The 17,444-nt window shown below is 42.2% G+C and overlaps 2 protein-coding genes across 4 annotated transcripts in view; one reads left to right on the top strand and one right to left on the bottom strand.

Annotated features, from left to right (window-relative positions):
- The window catches only part of rtn1a (reticulon 1a), a 20,246-nt gene extending 17,990 nt beyond the window's left edge, over positions 1–2,256 (bottom strand). For both annotated transcript variants that reach the window (XM_019870202.1, XM_019870204.1), the window contains exon 1: positions 1,928–2,256. In XM_019870202.1, coding sequence (XP_019725761.1) covers positions 1,928–2,132 — 205 coding nt within the window. In that variant the 5' untranslated portion in view covers positions 2,133–2,256. The remainder of the gene's footprint in view (positions 1–1,927) is intronic.
- Positions 2,257–2,425: 169 nt separating this feature from the next.
- lrrc9 (leucine rich repeat containing 9) overlaps positions 2,426–17,444 on the top strand; it is a 22,020-nt gene continuing 7,001 nt past the window's right edge. Inside the window, exons 1-30 of one of the 2 annotated variants that reach the window (XM_019870197.1) lie at positions 2,426–2,610; positions 3,827–3,901; positions 4,323–4,541; positions 4,654–4,794; positions 4,886–4,949; positions 5,036–5,106; positions 5,600–5,782; positions 6,022–6,177; positions 6,259–6,413; positions 6,524–6,655; positions 6,738–6,917; positions 7,007–7,118; positions 7,205–7,340; positions 7,424–7,549; positions 7,622–7,722; positions 8,450–8,635; positions 8,778–8,897; positions 8,994–9,185; positions 9,298–9,423; positions 10,467–10,607; positions 10,689–10,866; positions 10,965–11,185; positions 12,709–12,831; positions 12,911–13,041; positions 13,130–13,238; positions 13,328–13,461; positions 13,957–14,093; positions 14,653–14,870; positions 15,862–15,930; positions 17,122–17,241. In XM_019870197.1, the coding sequence (XP_019725756.1) occupies positions 3,827–3,901; positions 4,323–4,541; positions 4,654–4,794; positions 4,886–4,949; positions 5,036–5,106; positions 5,600–5,782; positions 6,022–6,177; positions 6,259–6,413; positions 6,524–6,655; positions 6,738–6,917; positions 7,007–7,118; positions 7,205–7,340; positions 7,424–7,549; positions 7,622–7,722; positions 8,450–8,635; positions 8,778–8,897; positions 8,994–9,185; positions 9,298–9,423; positions 10,467–10,607; positions 10,689–10,866; positions 10,965–11,185; positions 12,709–12,831; positions 12,911–13,041; positions 13,130–13,238; positions 13,328–13,461; positions 13,957–14,093; positions 14,653–14,870; positions 15,862–15,930; positions 17,122–17,241 (4,056 nt within the window). In that variant the 5' untranslated portion in view covers positions 2,426–2,610. Of the gene's footprint in view, positions 2,611–3,323; positions 3,490–3,826; positions 3,902–4,322; positions 4,542–4,653; positions 4,795–4,885; positions 4,950–5,035; positions 5,107–5,599; positions 5,783–6,021; positions 6,178–6,258; positions 6,414–6,523; positions 6,656–6,737; positions 6,918–7,006; positions 7,119–7,204; positions 7,341–7,423; positions 7,550–7,621; positions 7,723–8,449; positions 8,636–8,777; positions 8,898–8,993; positions 9,186–9,297; positions 9,424–10,466; positions 10,608–10,688; positions 10,867–10,964; positions 11,186–12,708; positions 12,832–12,910; positions 13,042–13,129; positions 13,239–13,327; positions 13,462–13,956; positions 14,094–14,652; positions 14,871–15,861; positions 15,931–17,121; positions 17,242–17,444 lie in introns of those variants that run through there. The other variant, XM_019870196.1, reaches the window with a different exon arrangement.

Here is a 17,444-nt window from a genome sequence, read left to right as displayed (position 1 = left end):
GAAACCGGAGTACCTGGAGAAAACCCACACAGGCACAGGGAGAACATGCAAACTCTACAGAGGGAGGCCTGAGCCGAATTCGAACCATGCACCTTCTGCGCTGGGCTAACCATTCGACCACTGCAAGTGTATTTTTCTTTTTTTTAAAAATCATTCATGTAAGTTAAGGAGAGAACAACCACAACTCATTCTTGGCATGAAGAGCCATTCAACATGGTTCTTGTTTTAGATGGCTTTTAGACAGTCATTAAGATCATGTTGGCAAATAGATTTCATGATTGTTGGGGTGGACTGAAGATTTGGGTCAGGCATGGATCAATTATTTAGATGGCCAATTCCAGACATCTGGATAGGATAAAGTTCCACTTAGGCCAACCTTTTTCTCCTTGACAGGTTATTTGAACCTATAGTAATTCTCTGGACATGTAAGTAACAAGAACTTGAACTCCTGACCATTTGTTTGCTCAATTTCTCACTTACCAACTAGCCAGGTCATCATTTCTCTGTGTTTTACTTTTATTTCAAATACTGAATGGCAATGTATGCACCTTAAATGATCATGTAAATTTGACAAAACCCGTCCTTGTATTTGATGAATATGAAGCACGACATGTCTGTTTGGTCTTAGCGACAGCCAGTGAAATGAAAATGACAGGAGCAGCAGAGGCAGGAAGCCAGGCTTTTTTTTTTTTTTTTTTAACTTCTCATGAATTTTTCAGTGAATTCGTGAATGAAAAGTGCCCGGCACCAGTTTCACTTGCCAGCCCTAACAATGAGTCCCCGATTAAAAATAGAATACACAATGGGCTAAGGAGAAGGATAAACTTAGAAGGAACATCTTGATGTGCAACTAGAATATGTTATTTATTTCTATACTACTTTGCCTTTGCTAAAAAGTTTGTTTTTTTTTAACTGACGATGCCAAGTAATGATTTTCTCAACAATGTTGTTGTTGTTTACTTTCTCAAAAAAGCTAAATGTAAAACATATTCAAGTTGCCCATCACCATGCTTCACTTTACCCATGCTTATGTTTGCACCAAATGTACCTTTTGGAATTATGGCCAAAAAGTTCAACCCTGCTTTCATTAGACTACAACAAAATGTCAAGAAAATCCAACTAAAACATCTGAACTTTATTTGGCATAACTCAGAGGCATTTTAAATGGTGTCTTAGGTATTGTGACTCTCATTTAACACGAATTTGAGTGTGAATGGTTAATTCTGAAGACAGCCACACCCCAGTTACAGCATTCACACCACCATATTATTTCAGCTCTTCATTTTTATGGCCACTCTCAAAGCTTTTTTCAGTTGAGTTGTATAGGTTACACATCACATTAATGGTAGAAAAAGTTTTGAAATGATTTATCTTGGTTTCATGTTTTTTAACAGTGCTGTGTATACTATAAGTATTCACTGTACAGTTAATAATCAGCACCTCTTCTGGGTATAATGCATTTTATTGAATATTTTTTGTTTTGTCATGTAGTGCCTGCTGTTATATGGCATATTTGTATCCTTTTGGTGGTTTCTATAATTGAGAGGTGATGGTGGTATTCATTCTGAGATGGATTAAGTCCTTACTAGAGGCCTAGGTGGCAAATGCTTGGCCCACTTTGTAGCTTGTCTGCTGTCATTAAATTGTGATTGTGTACCCAATAAAGTGTCTTTTATTTCCGCACAGTAAGTCATGGGCAATGTTACGTCCAGTGATAGTATGTGCAGGCCTACAGCAGTGATGTCAGTGGTAATGCATGCTGCCAAGTGTTCCAACTCCTCTTGGGTTAACAGAAGAAAGCGTTGTGAACAAGGATTGTTCACATGGAGGGCGGCTACTTAGCACTGAATGAACCTTATGTTAGATTGTTTATGAATTCATTTGAGGATTATGTAGGTATGGAGGCTGCACCAACTCCCGGCCTTACCTGTAGATGCAGTTTCCATAGCAACAGGGGGCCTTTTCCCATCGTCCTGGTACGGATGAAATTGTGGATCCAGGTCGTCGGACGTCTCGCCGCCTTTCGGCTTCACTTCGTCTCCTAGCGCCGCCGCGTTGCCAAACATGCGCCCGTAGTCGTCACCGAACCACTTGGCCTCCGAGCCGAGCTCGTCGCCGGACTGCGCGGACATGCTCGTGTCGAGTGCGTGTGTGTGTCGTGTGTGCCGAGTTGGCTTGTATGTGTGAGGCAAACACGCAGCAATGCGGCGTCTGTCCACCGGAGTATTCGTGGACGCGTTCTGTGATGAGGCAGTGCGCGCGGTCTAGGAGCAACAGAAAGAAGCCGGCGTGATTCTTTTAGTTCACTGCTCGCTCGGGCGGTGACGTCATGGTGGCCAGGAGGCTCAAGGTAGCCGTGCTCAAATAGGAGCTGCCTTTCTTATGGTGTCGGGAAATTGCAAGTTTTCAGTATTGATAAAAAATATTAAAAACATCAAAAACAAAACAAAAATCCAATAAATAATTGTCAGTCTAGTGGGAAATTGTAGCCATGTGGCGCCCTCGCGTGGCGTAAAAGCCTATGACAGCTTTCAAAATGGCTCCCTAGCAACCAGACAGGAGGCCAAACATGACACAAGTGAGCAGGACGACCAAAGTTTCGTTGGGAAGGTACGCAACTGTCAAACGATTTCCTCCTGTACGAATTCCCTGTGTCGTCTTAAATTAATATCTACAATATTACGTTGGAGTGGGTTTCTGTTAGTTTTAATTCAAATATTTGGTAAGCTAACAAATGTGCTGATAGTTTTTCACAGTGACATTCCGTCATGGCAGCAAGGCAAGCTCTGCTGTACATTTGCAACCTAAATTTTAATATATGTTTTATAAAGTTGCTTTAATTTCCTCTCAGCAGCCTCTTCATTTTGGAGCGTTTCTCTCGGCTGCAATACTTCAAGTTCGACTTATTAGTTACGGGCCCCAGCAACTCTCCGCGACCCTGTTCAGGATAGGCGGTTTTGAAAATGGGATAGATGGGTTGTCATGGTATTAGAGCAATATTAATCCTGAACTGCTCCAGGTGTACGTGGTGTTATAGTATTGCGTTGTAGTATCGATGGTTTCTGTACATGTGACGTGATAGTGGTTGTATTTAGAAGTGGATTAAGTTGGGAAAGGCCCAGGTAGGAGCAAATGAAATGGAGTCAACCTACCCACTCGCGTTATATTCCCCGCGGTGGGATTCACTGCAACGTCACGCTACAGTTTCACCAACGCTGACGTCATGACACTTTCTTTTCCGTTGCCACGGGAACCGTGTGCACGTTTCACTGACGCGTTGAGGGCGAAAGCCAGCACGTATTGCGCGATCAATGCTTATGACGCCTGCGAGTATTCATACACTTGACCCAACCCGGCGCAGCGGGCCCACGGGAGGATATGTTCGCGAAGTATAAGCGCTTAGGCCTGTTTATTATTTGGGGATGACGTGATGTTAAATAGAGAAAGCCGGGAGCGACCATCTTATGATGTTTGACGCCAAACGGCTAAGTAATCTAACTGTCTTTTTTATATTCTATGTGTTAACACGCTTAAGTCAGTTGAATTTGCTTCTATTAATTATTGTTAGGTTTAATTGGATGGCCCCAGAAAGCTATCGTAAAATGATAAACTGTATGACATACATAAACAGTATTTGCATTATTACATGATAAGATGCATTCATTTAGTTGGGATGTGTGACGGGAAAGGTGTATTGGACTAAAATATTTGAAATGTGAAGTACCAAAGCACATATAACAGGAGTTATTTTTAGATAGGAATTGGTTTTTTTTTTGTTTTGCATTGTACTCACAAATGAAACCGCATTGTCAACTTTTATTATCAGATGCAGTCAACGCAGAAGGGTGCGGTACGACATTATGAAAAACCATACTGTGATGAGGAGGTGGTCAGAGAGCTGGTCAGTATAACAATACACTACTTCAAAATGTTGTTTGTTCCATTATAAATGTATCAGCAGCAATCTAATGTTCCCACTCAGAAGACGGTGTGGATGTGGGTTGTTCGTCTTCTCTATGTGCCCTGCGACTGACTGGCAATCAGTCTCCACAGTTTGCCAGCTCATAGGCTCCAACTCTCCTGCAACCCTTAACTGAATAAGGGGTACAAAAAATGGATACATGAATTACAATTTTGGTTCATCTATGTATACCAGGGAGAGGCAGGACAATTAAATGCTTTACCACTAAATGGGAAATGGTACAATACACATTTCTCCACCTGGTGTCATGGCTTCCTGCAAGTACATCAGCTCTCGTACTGGATTGTGCGAGTGCACCTCATTTTGTGACAGCATAAACATTAGCTTCATTCCCCAACAGTGCATGGCCAATGGACTTTCCTATGATGACCTAGCTGAAGAGGTATCCAATGTTACCTCCCTGGAGATCATCTTGAGTGGTTTTCCTCGGATGGTTGGCCTTTCCTTCTTCCCAATGCTCCGCCAGCTTCAAATACTGGGCCAGGACATAAAGCGCATCGAGGGACTGGAAAGCTGTCCCTTACTCCAAGAGCTTTGGGTCGTCGAGTGTAAGCTGACTGTGAGTTTCTTCTCTTTCCAACACGTGACATACGAATATTTGACTGCAAAAAGAAATGTTCCTCTGCTGTCATCCGGTGCGCATTCCCTCTAATTCTCATTGTTTCGAACAGAAAATATCTGGACTGCAGCATTGTCCCGATTTGAAGAAGCTCTACTTGTATGATAATAAAATAACTGAAATAAAGAATTTAAAATTCCTTGTCAACATTGAAGTCCTGTGGCTCAACAACAACTATATATCTCAAATACAGGTTTGCAGAACTTTTCACTTTAACGCAAGTCATCTTTTTGATCACAATTTTTCTCGATGAAATCACATTTATTTTCCCATCATCCTCAAAGGGCTTGAACGCTCTTCAGAACCTGCAAGAACTAAATCTTGCTAACAATAATATTCACAAGATTGGTAAGCTACTTCCTGTCTGTCGCAAAGTTGAAATATTCGGGAAATGAAATACATCACTTTTTTTTTTCTTGTACCATTTTTTTCAGGGGACAGCCTTGTTGACAATGTCAACCTTCACACACTCAATCTGTCCGGCAACAAGATAAGCTCCTTCAATGTGAGACAACTAAAGAGTTATTAAAATTCTTACTTTTAAAAAACATTCTTGTCGTCCACACGTGGGCTTGTTCTTTGCATCTTTTCTGCCATGAGTTAGGTGCATTTTGTTGAAAGGGATCCATTTTATTTCTTTGATTTTCTACATGTGTTTTATGTCAAGGACTTACTCCTCTTACATAGTCATCACAAGTTTTAATTCTTACACTGGTACTTTTCATCAGAGGAAGACAAACAAACGTGTTTTTGACGTAAGACTTGCATAGACTTATCTAAGGTGAAAACAGATACTCCTTTGGATCTTATCAAAAGTGTTGTGAAATCTTAAGGTTTTTATGTTTAGCCCAAAAGTATTCATCCACAAGCCAAATTTGGAGTTAAAGCAAGTTTTGTTTAAGACATGCCAGTTGTTTTGACAGCCATATTTGTCAATTTTGCTTTTGTCAGTTTACTCGTGTTTATGTCTTACAAAAATTGTCACGTTTTCCTCTTAGGAGCTCACCTGGCTAACCTGTCTGTCCCAACTGAGAGATCTAGCGCTGAGTGACTTCACGTCCACCCCAAACCCACTGTGTCTGCTGTGTAACTATGCTACACACGTGATGTTCCACTTGCCCTTGCTCTTGTTTCTTGACACCTACGACGTCTCCAGCACGCAAATCAATGAAGTAGCTGAGGTAGTGAGAAGCCCAATTCGAACAAATCTTGTCTCTCAACATAAATGACCAGTGATGTGCACTCAAGATTATTTTAATTTCATGCACCCCGCCACCTGCTGTCCACTGTCGTAACCGCTGTCCCTGAAAGGGTTCAATTACCAATGACTTGTTTTCTGAGTTTTAAGTCAATCGTTCTGTACTGCGTATTTTCATGCTTGTACTTCAAAGCCTCCAGGGTGACATGTGTTTTCTTTTAGTCCGCTGTAATGAAGAAGATGATGTTTTACAACATGCGCGTACGCATCCCTCGGAGGAATCTCAAAGAGACGTTGCTGCGCCTTCTCAAGAAGAAAAACGCCTCGTTGGAGTCACCGAAAGAAAGCATTCGGTCACTCAATTACACCTTAAAAAATGTCGGTACGCCTCCAGAAAGTGCTTCATGGATGTCATAAGAGTGAGGTTATTGACTTGCGGTCCTCGTGGTTACTCCTCAGCTTGAACGTTGGCTTTGTAAGAAGTCTTTCGACGATCACCCGAAGGAAGATTTAAGCACGAAAGGTGACAGCTGCGACCCCTCCGCAGAGCAAATACTGAGAAAGATTGAAGTACTACAGCAGAGACTGGCTATTTGGACCAGGAGACTGCATGAGTTAGTTTGTGTAGTCATATAATTGACAAGATGTCAACCTTTGGTACATTTTATCTTCCGACAGTGTGCCATGTTTTTAAAGTGGAAAAATTGTCATGCTTTTTCTTCAGCATTGAAAGCTGGCATCAACACAATGTGTCCCAAGCGACAGAAACGATGGAGGACTCTGTGCACTTTATGTCGACGGAACTCCAGAGTGTCGGAAATATTCGAATGGAGGAGGGCAGCTCCACGGACCCGTGGTACTGTACTTTTGTGTTGCACTATTGTTCGCACGTGCCCCGTTTTACCAAGCTCGTATTTTTATTTTTTTGCCTCGAGCAGGTTCACTTCCTGTTGTGACCTCCTGCTCTCTCGTTTTTCTCTCTCGGATTTCATGAGTCACGGCATCACTGGCATCAAGATCAACAGAGTTGTCCGTATCCACAATAGCGGGCTGAGGCTTCGCTTTAAGGATAAACTTCAATCCCTGCTGGCCAGGGAAGATTCGGTCACTTTGGCACAGTAAATCAACCAGCACTTGGATCAAAAGCAAACCTGTTTTTTTTTTTATTTTTTATAAATACACACATTAATGCAGAAATTTCACACAGGAATTATAAGCAGCAGCTTGAGCACTTGTTCTACGTCGGTGACTCGGACCAAAACCGTGAGGACGTGTTGAGCATCCTGGAGGAAGGCTTCAAATCAGCAAAAGAATATAAGGTGCCCTATATTTCACTTTTTTAATCACTAATTAAAAAAAAAATACAGCATGCCAAATTTCTGATGGTGTTTTCCGCTCAAAACAGGCCCTTGGAAAAGAAGCAGCGGTGCCTTTATCCAACAGTCTGATTGTGAGCGAACAGCCAAGAATTGAGTATTTACTACGTCGTGCTGAGCAAGGGTGCTACAATATCAGAACGGATAAAATCCCGTTCAGATCTGGTGGGTGAATTTGGTTCACAATGCGGAAAATAAAATCGTAGCTATAAGTAACTATGGCTAAATGTTACATGTTCATACTGTAGGCCGAGTTATCGTTTCCAAAGTTTTTCTGGGCCACAGCGTTCCAATCAAAGAGGGAGAACTGGTCAACAGAAGGGTCTATCCCCGCGCTGCTTCTGTATATCGCAGTGTGCACACCAAGCATCGAGGTACATCACATACTCAAGAAATTTTTTGTTTTAATTCAGCATGCTCATATTTTTTTCTCTCCCTTCATCTAGATGGACTACACACGACCATTCCTAAAGGAAGAAAGTGGTTTGTCTTTGACAATGAACTCGTCTTGCCCGAGTACATGATTTGTTTTGAATACCTCACTGGAGTAAGTGGCAGTATCAGCATTGGTTCTTTGTTTCTGTCAGATCCAGTAATCAATACAATTTGGACAATTGAATGCTTCCAATAGTGGGGAAAGGTCCTTTTCTTTTCCAGTATGATTGCCACAGTGCACAAAGCCCTCCATGAAAAAAATGCTTGGAATAGTTTAGTGTGGAAGAACTGGACTTCAACCCCATCAAACACCTCTTGGCTGAACTTCAACAGAGATTGTTTGCCGTGGATAGTGAGGCCACGGCCCCGCTCGGCCTGCATTTTAGAGCTACCTCGGAGGAGATTCTGAAACGCGATTCCATTGTAACCGCACGTACCCTCCAAAAAAGTGTAGTGGAAAAGCGACCACATGGCGCAGTGCCAGGTCATTTTGCGGTGGAACCGGTGCAATGGAAAAGTGGCTTTTAGGTGACAGTCACCGTGCTGGCGTATTTCAGGCGGCTCTTGTCGGTGCAATTTTGTTCGTAACGGACCGATGAATGTGACATTTTTTGGTTGGTTGTATGGTTATCCATCCAATAGTTATCGTGCATCCCTAAATTAGTGTGAATATTGGTTTGAAGAAAAAAAAACTAGGCCATGAATATAAAACAAATCAAACAGAAAAGTTTATGTAAACATTACAGTGGACTAAAAACCCATTCGTTGTGGATTTTTCTGAATGGACATCGCTTGGTTTCACTTTGCAAATAGTTGGTAATATTGTGTACCTTTCGAAGGGCAGTGAACAGCCTACATCACTAGATGACTGCATGCACGTGCTCGACCCCCCGACCTATGACACCTCATTGGACAAGCAAGCCGTCAACATGGAGCCCGTCTTGGAGCCACAGCCCAAGTTGGGGAATTTGAACGAGACAGTGCTCTTAAATGTGTCCGGTGCCAGTCTCCTCCGCGACATCACTGTAAGATTGACTTTTCGAGTGAAGTTCACCCTTTCGTGCATCCTGTAACCCGATGACATGATAAGCTGTCCACTGTAGTAGCCCCTGAAAGGTTTAATAGAGTCACGCTGAGCTGTTGTTGACTCTTATGTTCACTGTTAAGGTGCTGAACCTTCACAACAACGGTCTGAGCAGCCTCAAGGGGATTCCCCCCCTTCCGGCTCTTCGCCATCTCACCCTCAGTTTCAACGAGCTCACGAGCCTCAATCACTTCGCTCACATGGTAGCCTTGAATCAATCAAGTGATGTTTGGACTCTTGAGAGTCTTGTGAACTATCGTTCAGTTTGAATTGTTTTCCAATTATGTCTCCCTTTCTAGCCTAACCTGGAGTTTCTCGACGTCAGCTTCAACCAGCTTGTGAGCCTTGAGGGTCTGCAGGAGTTAAAACAGCTCACTCATCTTGATCTTAGTTGGAACCAGTTAACCAATGCCGGCGACGTTTCCACTGTGCTCAAAATACACACACCTGCACTGCAGATACTGGAAACGCAGCACAACCCGTGGAATAAGGTGCTTCTAGTAATATTATAATAGGAACCAAAAAAAAAAAAAAAGCCTCCCAAGTTTTAGAACTTGTACATATATAAAAAGTGTATACTGAAGATTGCTTTGTTCCTGGCAGCCAGAGGACGTCCGAACGACCATATTGAGCTCTGTGATGAAGCTCAGAAAACTGGACAACACACTGGTTGCAGAGGAAGAAGTTGCCAATGCCGTTCACAAGACTACCAGAACCGTTCTCACCCAGGTCAACATTTCGGACTTGACTAAATGCTTTTCAGTGCCCAACTTCCAACATGTAATACGGTAGACACATTTCAACATTTGTCTCGGGAGGCTTTTCCGGGAAGTTGGGCTGGAGAAATAGTCCAAATTTGATATTTCCCAGGGATCTCATGAGAGAGTTGTTTGAACGTTGGTCCATTTGTGAATAGTTCCGCAACGGTTGCTTCAATGAACAGTTATTACCATGGAACATGCTAAAATTGTCCTAAATCTGCATAAAATCTGAAATGAAATTATACCCAAGTTTAGGCTACAATAGTTCATTTTTCACAAACGTTCAGTATTGCTCTTGTAATCTAATCTAAATTTCCTGTTTAGTCTGGTTAATTCCCATGGAAATTTACAGCTAGTCTGGTTAATTCCCATGGAAATTTACAGCAACTTCATATGGTCATTCAAAGAGTGAAGCGCTCAGGGAATAGCTAAAAGGAAGTACATTTTCATCCAGACCTCCTTCAATAAAATATGACATCATACACGCACACTAATCACTACTTGGATTATCCTTTTCATAATTGTTGCCAAAGGTGCAGTCTCGTTTAGATGTCAATGTAACAAATGTAGCATCATTTTAAAATGGATAAACGTTTGTTTGTTTTTACGTTGTGTCATCAGTTCACTGTGAGCAACCTTGAAAACTACTGAGCAGTGATTCATTTTTAAAAATACACATGAATAATAACGCAAATTGATTCATTAAAAACCCCGCCAGTCAGAATGTTGAAAAAAAAACTAGGCAGTTTTTTTTAAATTATTTTGTTTAATTTATTAACACTGTCAAAACATGAGATTTTTTTCCTATTAGTTTGCAAACAAGGACAACTGCAAGCACCATGAAAAGATTTTTTTTTTTTTTTTTTAATGTTTTGCTTTCAAACGTGTAATGATACTGACAGTGACAGTCAAAGCTGAGCATTGCCTTTGCAGACATTGGGATCAAGCTCTCTCCACATTTGAAGCAGTTCCGTTTAATAATGACGATGCTTGTTATTTCTGTGCTGGCAGGAAATTCTCATCGCTTGCTCACATACCAACGACGAACGTCCCCGTAGTCTCAGCCTGGTGTCAACAACCCAGCTCCTCTCTGAGCTCATTCCGCCACCCAGAGATCTAAGCCCCGACCTGCAGCCAGACTGGGCCTCAAAGGTCAGTCAATCAGTCAAGGAAATCCTCCGCGTTACATGAGTTCATTCTCCGAGTGCTAACGGTGGCTGAATTTTGGAACAGATAACCTCTCTGAACCTTGACAACCAGAAGATTTGTCAGATGAGCCATCTGGATGCCCTTGTCAACCTGCGCTGGGCTTCTTTTAATAATAATTACATCTCTGAAGTGGAAGGTCTTGATTTCTGCACTAATCTGGAGGAACTCTCCCTGAATAACAACAACATCAGCACACTCAGCGGTCAGTCACACAGAGGAATTTCATGATAAAACAATACTTCCTCTCTTAAAATACTACAGCACTACTTTCTCGTTTGTTTGTTTGTTTTCATCCTCTAGGTCTGTCACACCTACAGAATTTGAGCAAACTCAGCATGGATGGAAATCAGCTGTCCAATTTCGACGCCATAGTCCTCGACCAGCTACACAGTTTGACCTTTCTGTCTGTGGAGAACAATCTCATCACTTCCCTGCATGGCATCCACAGATGCTCTGCGCTTCTGGAGCTCTATGCCGGCAACAATCATATTTCTGTGTCAAGGGATATCTACTATCTCAAGGTGAACTTGTCATTTTAACACCCGTACACACTATCTCATCAAATCCAATGCAAAAGCTGGGTCATGACATTTTATGTCATTATCCTGACCCAAATGATCACAATTAACTCTTTCAGGGACAGCGGTGGCTACAATGGACAGCTTACCATGTTATCAGGTTAGAGCAGGGGTGTCAAACTCATTTCACATGGTGGGCCAAATACGGCCTCGGTAGATGTCAAGTGGGCCGGACCATTAAAATGATACCATACTTTGCTATAAATAACAAAAACAATCTGTCTTCCCTTTGTTTTGATACAAAATAAGCACAAGAACATGTGGAAAATGTTGAAATTTAATGAACATATCTTTTACAAAACATTTCAGGAAGCACCTTACATTTCCTTCGACAAATGTGCAATTTACTTTTATCATTCACAAATATGCATTGCAACTGATCCCACTGATTGTACAAACTTTAACAAGTAATTGGGATTGAAAAATATAGTAAGTAACTTTAAGATTAAACGAGATTTATAAAGAAAGGAAGTTTTAAACCATTTACATGTGCATATAAAATCTAGATGTAATCCCTGCCTACACCTTACAAACTAAGGAGAGTGCTATTAAATGTGTAAATGTGAGAGTGCTATTGATAGCGTCTGCTGTCATGGGTCTGTCTCAGTGACGGACTGAGGCTGCTGTTGTCTTTTTCTCTGATCAAAACAGTGTCCCCTTGCGGATACTCAATGAATTGCACCTTATTAAAAATATTAATTCTGTGTCTTTTATGCATTTTTTTTTCACTTTTAAATTATCCTGCGGGCCTGATTGAACCTCCATGCGGGCCGGTTCCGGCCCGCGGGCCGTATGTTTGACACCCCTGGGTTAGCGGGTGCATGAAAGGGTTAAAGTATGATCGTGGTCTTGCTAAAAGAAATGAGAAATCGCAAAAACACCCTTTACAATATAGTCTAAAATCAATCCGATATTCTTTTTGACAGAGAGCGTAAACATCAACAACCAAAGTGAATCAAATAAGACATGTGAACATAAACAACTAAATTAAGTCTTTGGTTTTTGTTTTTTCTTTTTTTCTTAGCACCCATACAGATTACTGCCAACCCTTTCACGCACCCTGTAACCTGATAAAAGCTGTCCACCGCAGTAGCCGCTGTCCCTGACAGGGTTAATTGCATTTTATAGATATATGATTTGATGCTGATTTGAATGGACCCGACACATTTTTTTATCCTACTTTTAAAAATGAATTTTTGTTAATTTGAGGCCTTTCATCCAGGTCTTCACCGGTTTCTACTCCAAGGCTGAGTAGAGACCCTTATTGTGTTTTTACTCTGTGAAGCCATCCTTTTTATAGTTTATTTCCAACACGCCACACACACATTGTCTAGTTCCACTAGCTTCCTACATCACTCGCTCCCAATTAAATAGGCGAGAAATTTAGAATGCAGAATATTTTTTTTTCAACAACTTTCTCAAATTGAGCATCTTCTAAGAAAAAAAAATATTGTAAATCTTTCCAGGTGTTGGAAAACCTCATCATCTTGGATCTGTACGGGAATCCATTGGCAGAGAACCTCAAGAACTATCGTATTTATGTGGTGTTCCATTTGCCAAATCTGAAGGCCCTGGATGGATGTGCAGTCGTAGGTGGCAACAAAAATAATGGTGGATAGTGGAGACGCTGGCATAATTGCCATAAAGTGCAATGTTTTATCCCCTCAGGATGCAGCTGAATGTGAAAATGCAAAGGCTATGTTTGGAGGACGACTCACACCAGACCTGGTCGCAGAGAAATTGGGCCATTCGCACTATTCCAGCATCACCTACCTCACGGTGAACTCCTGCTCCATCAGGTGGTCTTTTCAACACAGCTGCATTTGTAGCACATGGATTTTTTTTAAAGATAAGGGTAATTTGGAAAAAAATGTTTTTTTCCAACAGGAGTGTGGACCTGTCTCCAATAGACCTGTTCTTCAACGTACACACTATCAACTTAGATCACAACAACCTCACGTGCTTCTCAGGCCTCATCCACCTACCCAATGTCAAAGTACAAACAAGAGCAATGACATGAATGATAGTCTTGAGTGGAGGGCAAGGTGAAAGACAATTAAGTTATTTTTTTTCCCTTTATTGCAGGTCCTGTGTTTAAGCTACAACCGTATTGAGTCCATCCTCCCGAGGCAGAAGACATTTCTAACAAACAGACAGATGTTACACAACAAAGTGCATTCAAGTGGCTACGGGCAGCAGAGCTTATGCAAAGGGAGCAGGTAATGTGGCAATTAGTTTATATAATCAGGGCAGTGAATTGACAGACATGACTGTCTCACACACGGGGTTTGAAAGTATTGTGATTGAGTGGCACTCAGTCCCGGATGTCGTCTGCTTTCCACCTGCGTCGTTTTGTAATTGTGAAAGCTGCTCATTCACTTGTTTAACATTTTGTTGCCCTTTGTAACCGTTAGGGGGCAGCACGTACCAGCAAATAATATTTTTACTACCGGTACACTACATGGCCATCAACACGTTTTTTTTTCTTGTTTTTTTTTTTTAATCTAAAAAAATTGGTACTTTAGCAAAAATCCTTTATATTAAAGCGTTTCGTGTTCTATTGTGAGTGGGTGTTGTGTAAAAAGTCAAAACATCCGACCTGCTGTGATTTTTCTTGAGGCATTTCATTCTTCCCTTTTGGTAAAATAAGGCAGCAGGAGGGAGAGGTGTGTATTTAAGTGGAGCAGTTACAAAAACATCTTTCCTTTGTGAAGGCACCTTACACCGACAATCATCCTGGAACCTCTGATGAGCAGCCTGGAAGTGCTGCATTTGAGTCACAACGGCATCTCCAATATGGCCAATCTGGAACTCAGCAGGCTCACCAATCTTAAAACGCTCTTCCTTCAAGGTAGGTAAAAGTGCACTGGCTCCCACCTGTGAAAAGGTAAACACTGAAACACTAAACTCAAAGCCAGGTGCATGATGGGCCTCGAACAAAAGAGCCAGTGACTTTCTTTACAACAGCTTTTGATAGGCTTTCATTGAGAAGCGCTCCGTCATGCTGATTGGTGCCACAAAGGCCGCTTTGCCTGTCCCCCAAACACTCGATTTTCTTGACAAACTCTCACTTATCACTTATTTTACACTTGTTAAACACCAAAAAAAAACCCCAAATTGCAGTGAATGTTTTATCGACTTACATGGATATATACAGTATGTATATTTTTTTTACTTGGGGTGGGGGTGGCCATTTGATGACAGGAAGTATGGGGTTGGTGGCAGTTTTGTATTCAGCAGAATAATGTTGCCATTGCGGAGGTGTAGGTCATAACTGATGTTATGATGTCCTCCTCGATAGCAAACTAGTTTATTGTGAATCAACAGTCACTCAACTGGTTGTGACTTTTTTCATATTCTTTCTTGGAAATGGTGTAGTTTATGACGCATGCTCTGCCCATTCTTTCCAGGGAATGAGATCAGCCAGGTGGAAGGTTTGGAGGGTCTGCATCAGCTCAAGGAGCTGGTGTTAGACAGGAACCGGATAAGGGCTCTGTACGAGAACTCTTTTGTTTCCCAGAATGCCCTGCTAGAACTGCACCTTACAGAGAATCGCATCCGGGAGCTCAATCATCTCTATCCGCTCATCGAGCTCCGCAAACTTTACCTCGGCATGAACAAGCTTCAGGTCTGATTTAGCCTCACACTCACAGTCAATGTCAATGTGAATCCGTCTCTGTCTGTCTTTGTATTTATGCCCTATGATTGACTGACACCCAGTACAGGGTCTCATCCTCATTTTTCGCCTGAAGTCAGCTGGGATCGGCTCCAATTCCCTTTGGCCTAGAACAGGATAAAATATTTCGAAAATGGATAGAGGGCACTGCTGAAAGACATTTTTTAGTATGAACTGTTTTTTTGTAGTAAACAACTTGGGTGACTGATCGTGATTTCCACTACCTTTGATGAGCTGTTAACCCTTTCATTCACCCTGTAACCTGATCACATGATAAGCTGTCCACTGTTGTAACTGCTGTCCCCGAAAGGGTTCATGATTGGTTGATATGGACAAGATGGCAAACAAAATGCATTTCCCCCCCATGTGCGGCAAAGTTATGCATGAAGCATAGTCATCATGACTCATTATCCCCCACTGCGCAATGTGTGGGTTAGCATTCAAGGGGGCTCCAAGTGATTGAAGGTCACGGCAGTGTGTAAGAAGACAGAGGGGACAATCAGTGAAACATGTAATCAGCTTCTCAGTCTCGATCTCCTTCTCACCGAGGGGGAGTGATTTGCACACTTTAGTCTGCCAATCCCTCTTTACTTTCATGTATTTAATTCAGATGTAAAGTATGGCAGTTGTTCCAGCACATGAGTCCCGGTCGTGAGGGCATCTCTGAATTCCAGCCAAACCCAACCATCAACCTGGCAAATCATGGAAAACCTCCCCCTCCCCTCCCATTGCTCTATTGCGTGCCCAAACTCTCATGCGATTAAACATGTAATCTCTCACAATCAGCTGCTTCTATCCTGCCTGCACCAAAAATTATGAAAGGTTTCAGCCCAGATACATATGCCTCTATTATCCCAAACACATCCGGATAAGCTCGGAGGGGGACTAAATAAAATGTATAAAATGTATTTTCTTTTTTTCTTTTTTTCTCCCATGTTTGTAGGACATTTCAGAGCTTGATAAACTTGACGTTCTTCCCGCACTGACGGAACTCTCTGTTGTTGGCAATCCGGTGAGTTTGGCCATTTGGTCCATGTGTTAGTACATTCACTGGGACATGTCACTGGGCGCACAAGAGATCAATGAAAACAGGGATGTCAAACTCTTTTTATTTATGGTTTTCCTCAGAGGGCCATTATGACTGTAAACAAATATAAATATTGTCTTCATCGGATCATATACTGTATACCCAACAAATTGATGGATAGCTGGTTTTGAAAACAAGCCACTTACCATATTTTGGTTTGCCTTCGTGGGCCATATAAAATTAGGTAGTGGGTTGAATCTTGCCCCCGGGCCTTTAACATTGTGAAGTAAAACATTAGATTTACAAAGACACATCATGCTTCGAGGCGTTTTGTAATGGGTTCAATGACAGACTAAAGACACCTGTCACTACACTGCTGTGTATTTCTACAATTGAATTTTTTTTTTTAAATTGCATGTGTAAGGGCAATCGCAATATTGAGGGGGAAAAAAATTGCAACCAGATTATTTTCCAAAAATCGTTCAGCCCAAATTAACATTCCTGTTCTTTCATCTGTCTCAAGTTACACTTCCACTCTGGTGAAACAGCATGATCAAAAGCATGTTTTCAGGCTCACTTCCTCACTCAGACGATCCACAACAGTGACCCAGCCTGCGCGCCCAAATTAAGCGATTACATGATGGGCCGTCTGCTGTTCCTCAAACTGGCCGGCATCACAGACAAATCCGTTGACCAAATGGCGAGTGCTGTTGGCCCGCTTACATCACCCATCTGGAGCTCGTGGATCCGGCGTCAGCCGAGCATATATGCGCCGGAGCCCAAGGATGATGGAGGTGGCCGCGGGGCCACGCTCAGCTGTGGCAGCCTTGTTCCCTCTGGATCCCATCCCCTCTTTCTCTTCCCATCGGGTTTAATCCTGCCAAGGGGTTGAGGCCAACAACCACCCTTGAGACGCTACCTCGTGCTGTTGACCACATGAGATCACTGCTTTGCCCGTACTCCCGTGCCAAAATCTTGTCTCCTTGCTTTTGGACTTTCACTGGCACACACTCAGAGCTTAAATACAGTGGCCTGTAGGAACAGAAAGCTGTATGAGTGGACAAGCGGGATATTTAACCCTTTTGGGACTCGTCGTGGTATCACAAATATCTCAAGGCAAGCAAATTTGGGTAAGAGTGATGTCTTATTGCTTGCTTTGTGACTTCTTCCTTTCAGGTGGCTCGCAACTCTCTCCACAGGCCTGCGGTCATGCGCAGTCTGTCTCAGTTGCAGGTCCTGGATGGCATGACGGTTACCATGGAGGAGAGAACCAGAGCCGAAATTACAGATGCAACAGTGAGGACTGCACACGTCACAAATAAGTTCATAGAAACACACAAATTTTTGATTATTTGAACCAATTTCTATGTTAAACAAGGACCAACCCACACTTGGCTAAATTTGAGCCCCAAAATTGGATTGTGCAATTTTGACACACACACACACACACCCACACACACACACACACACACACACACACACACATATATATATATATA

The sequence above is a fragment of the Hippocampus comes genome, unplaced genomic scaffold (assembly GCF_001891065.2).
Source record: "Hippocampus comes isolate QL1 unplaced genomic scaffold, H_comes_QL1_v1.1 scaffold43, whole genome shotgun sequence".
NCBI lineage: Eukaryota > Metazoa > Chordata > Actinopteri > Syngnathiformes > Syngnathidae > Hippocampus > Hippocampus comes.
The sequence above is the reverse complement of the archived record's forward strand: the minus strand, read 5'-3'. Positions and strand labels throughout refer to the sequence as shown.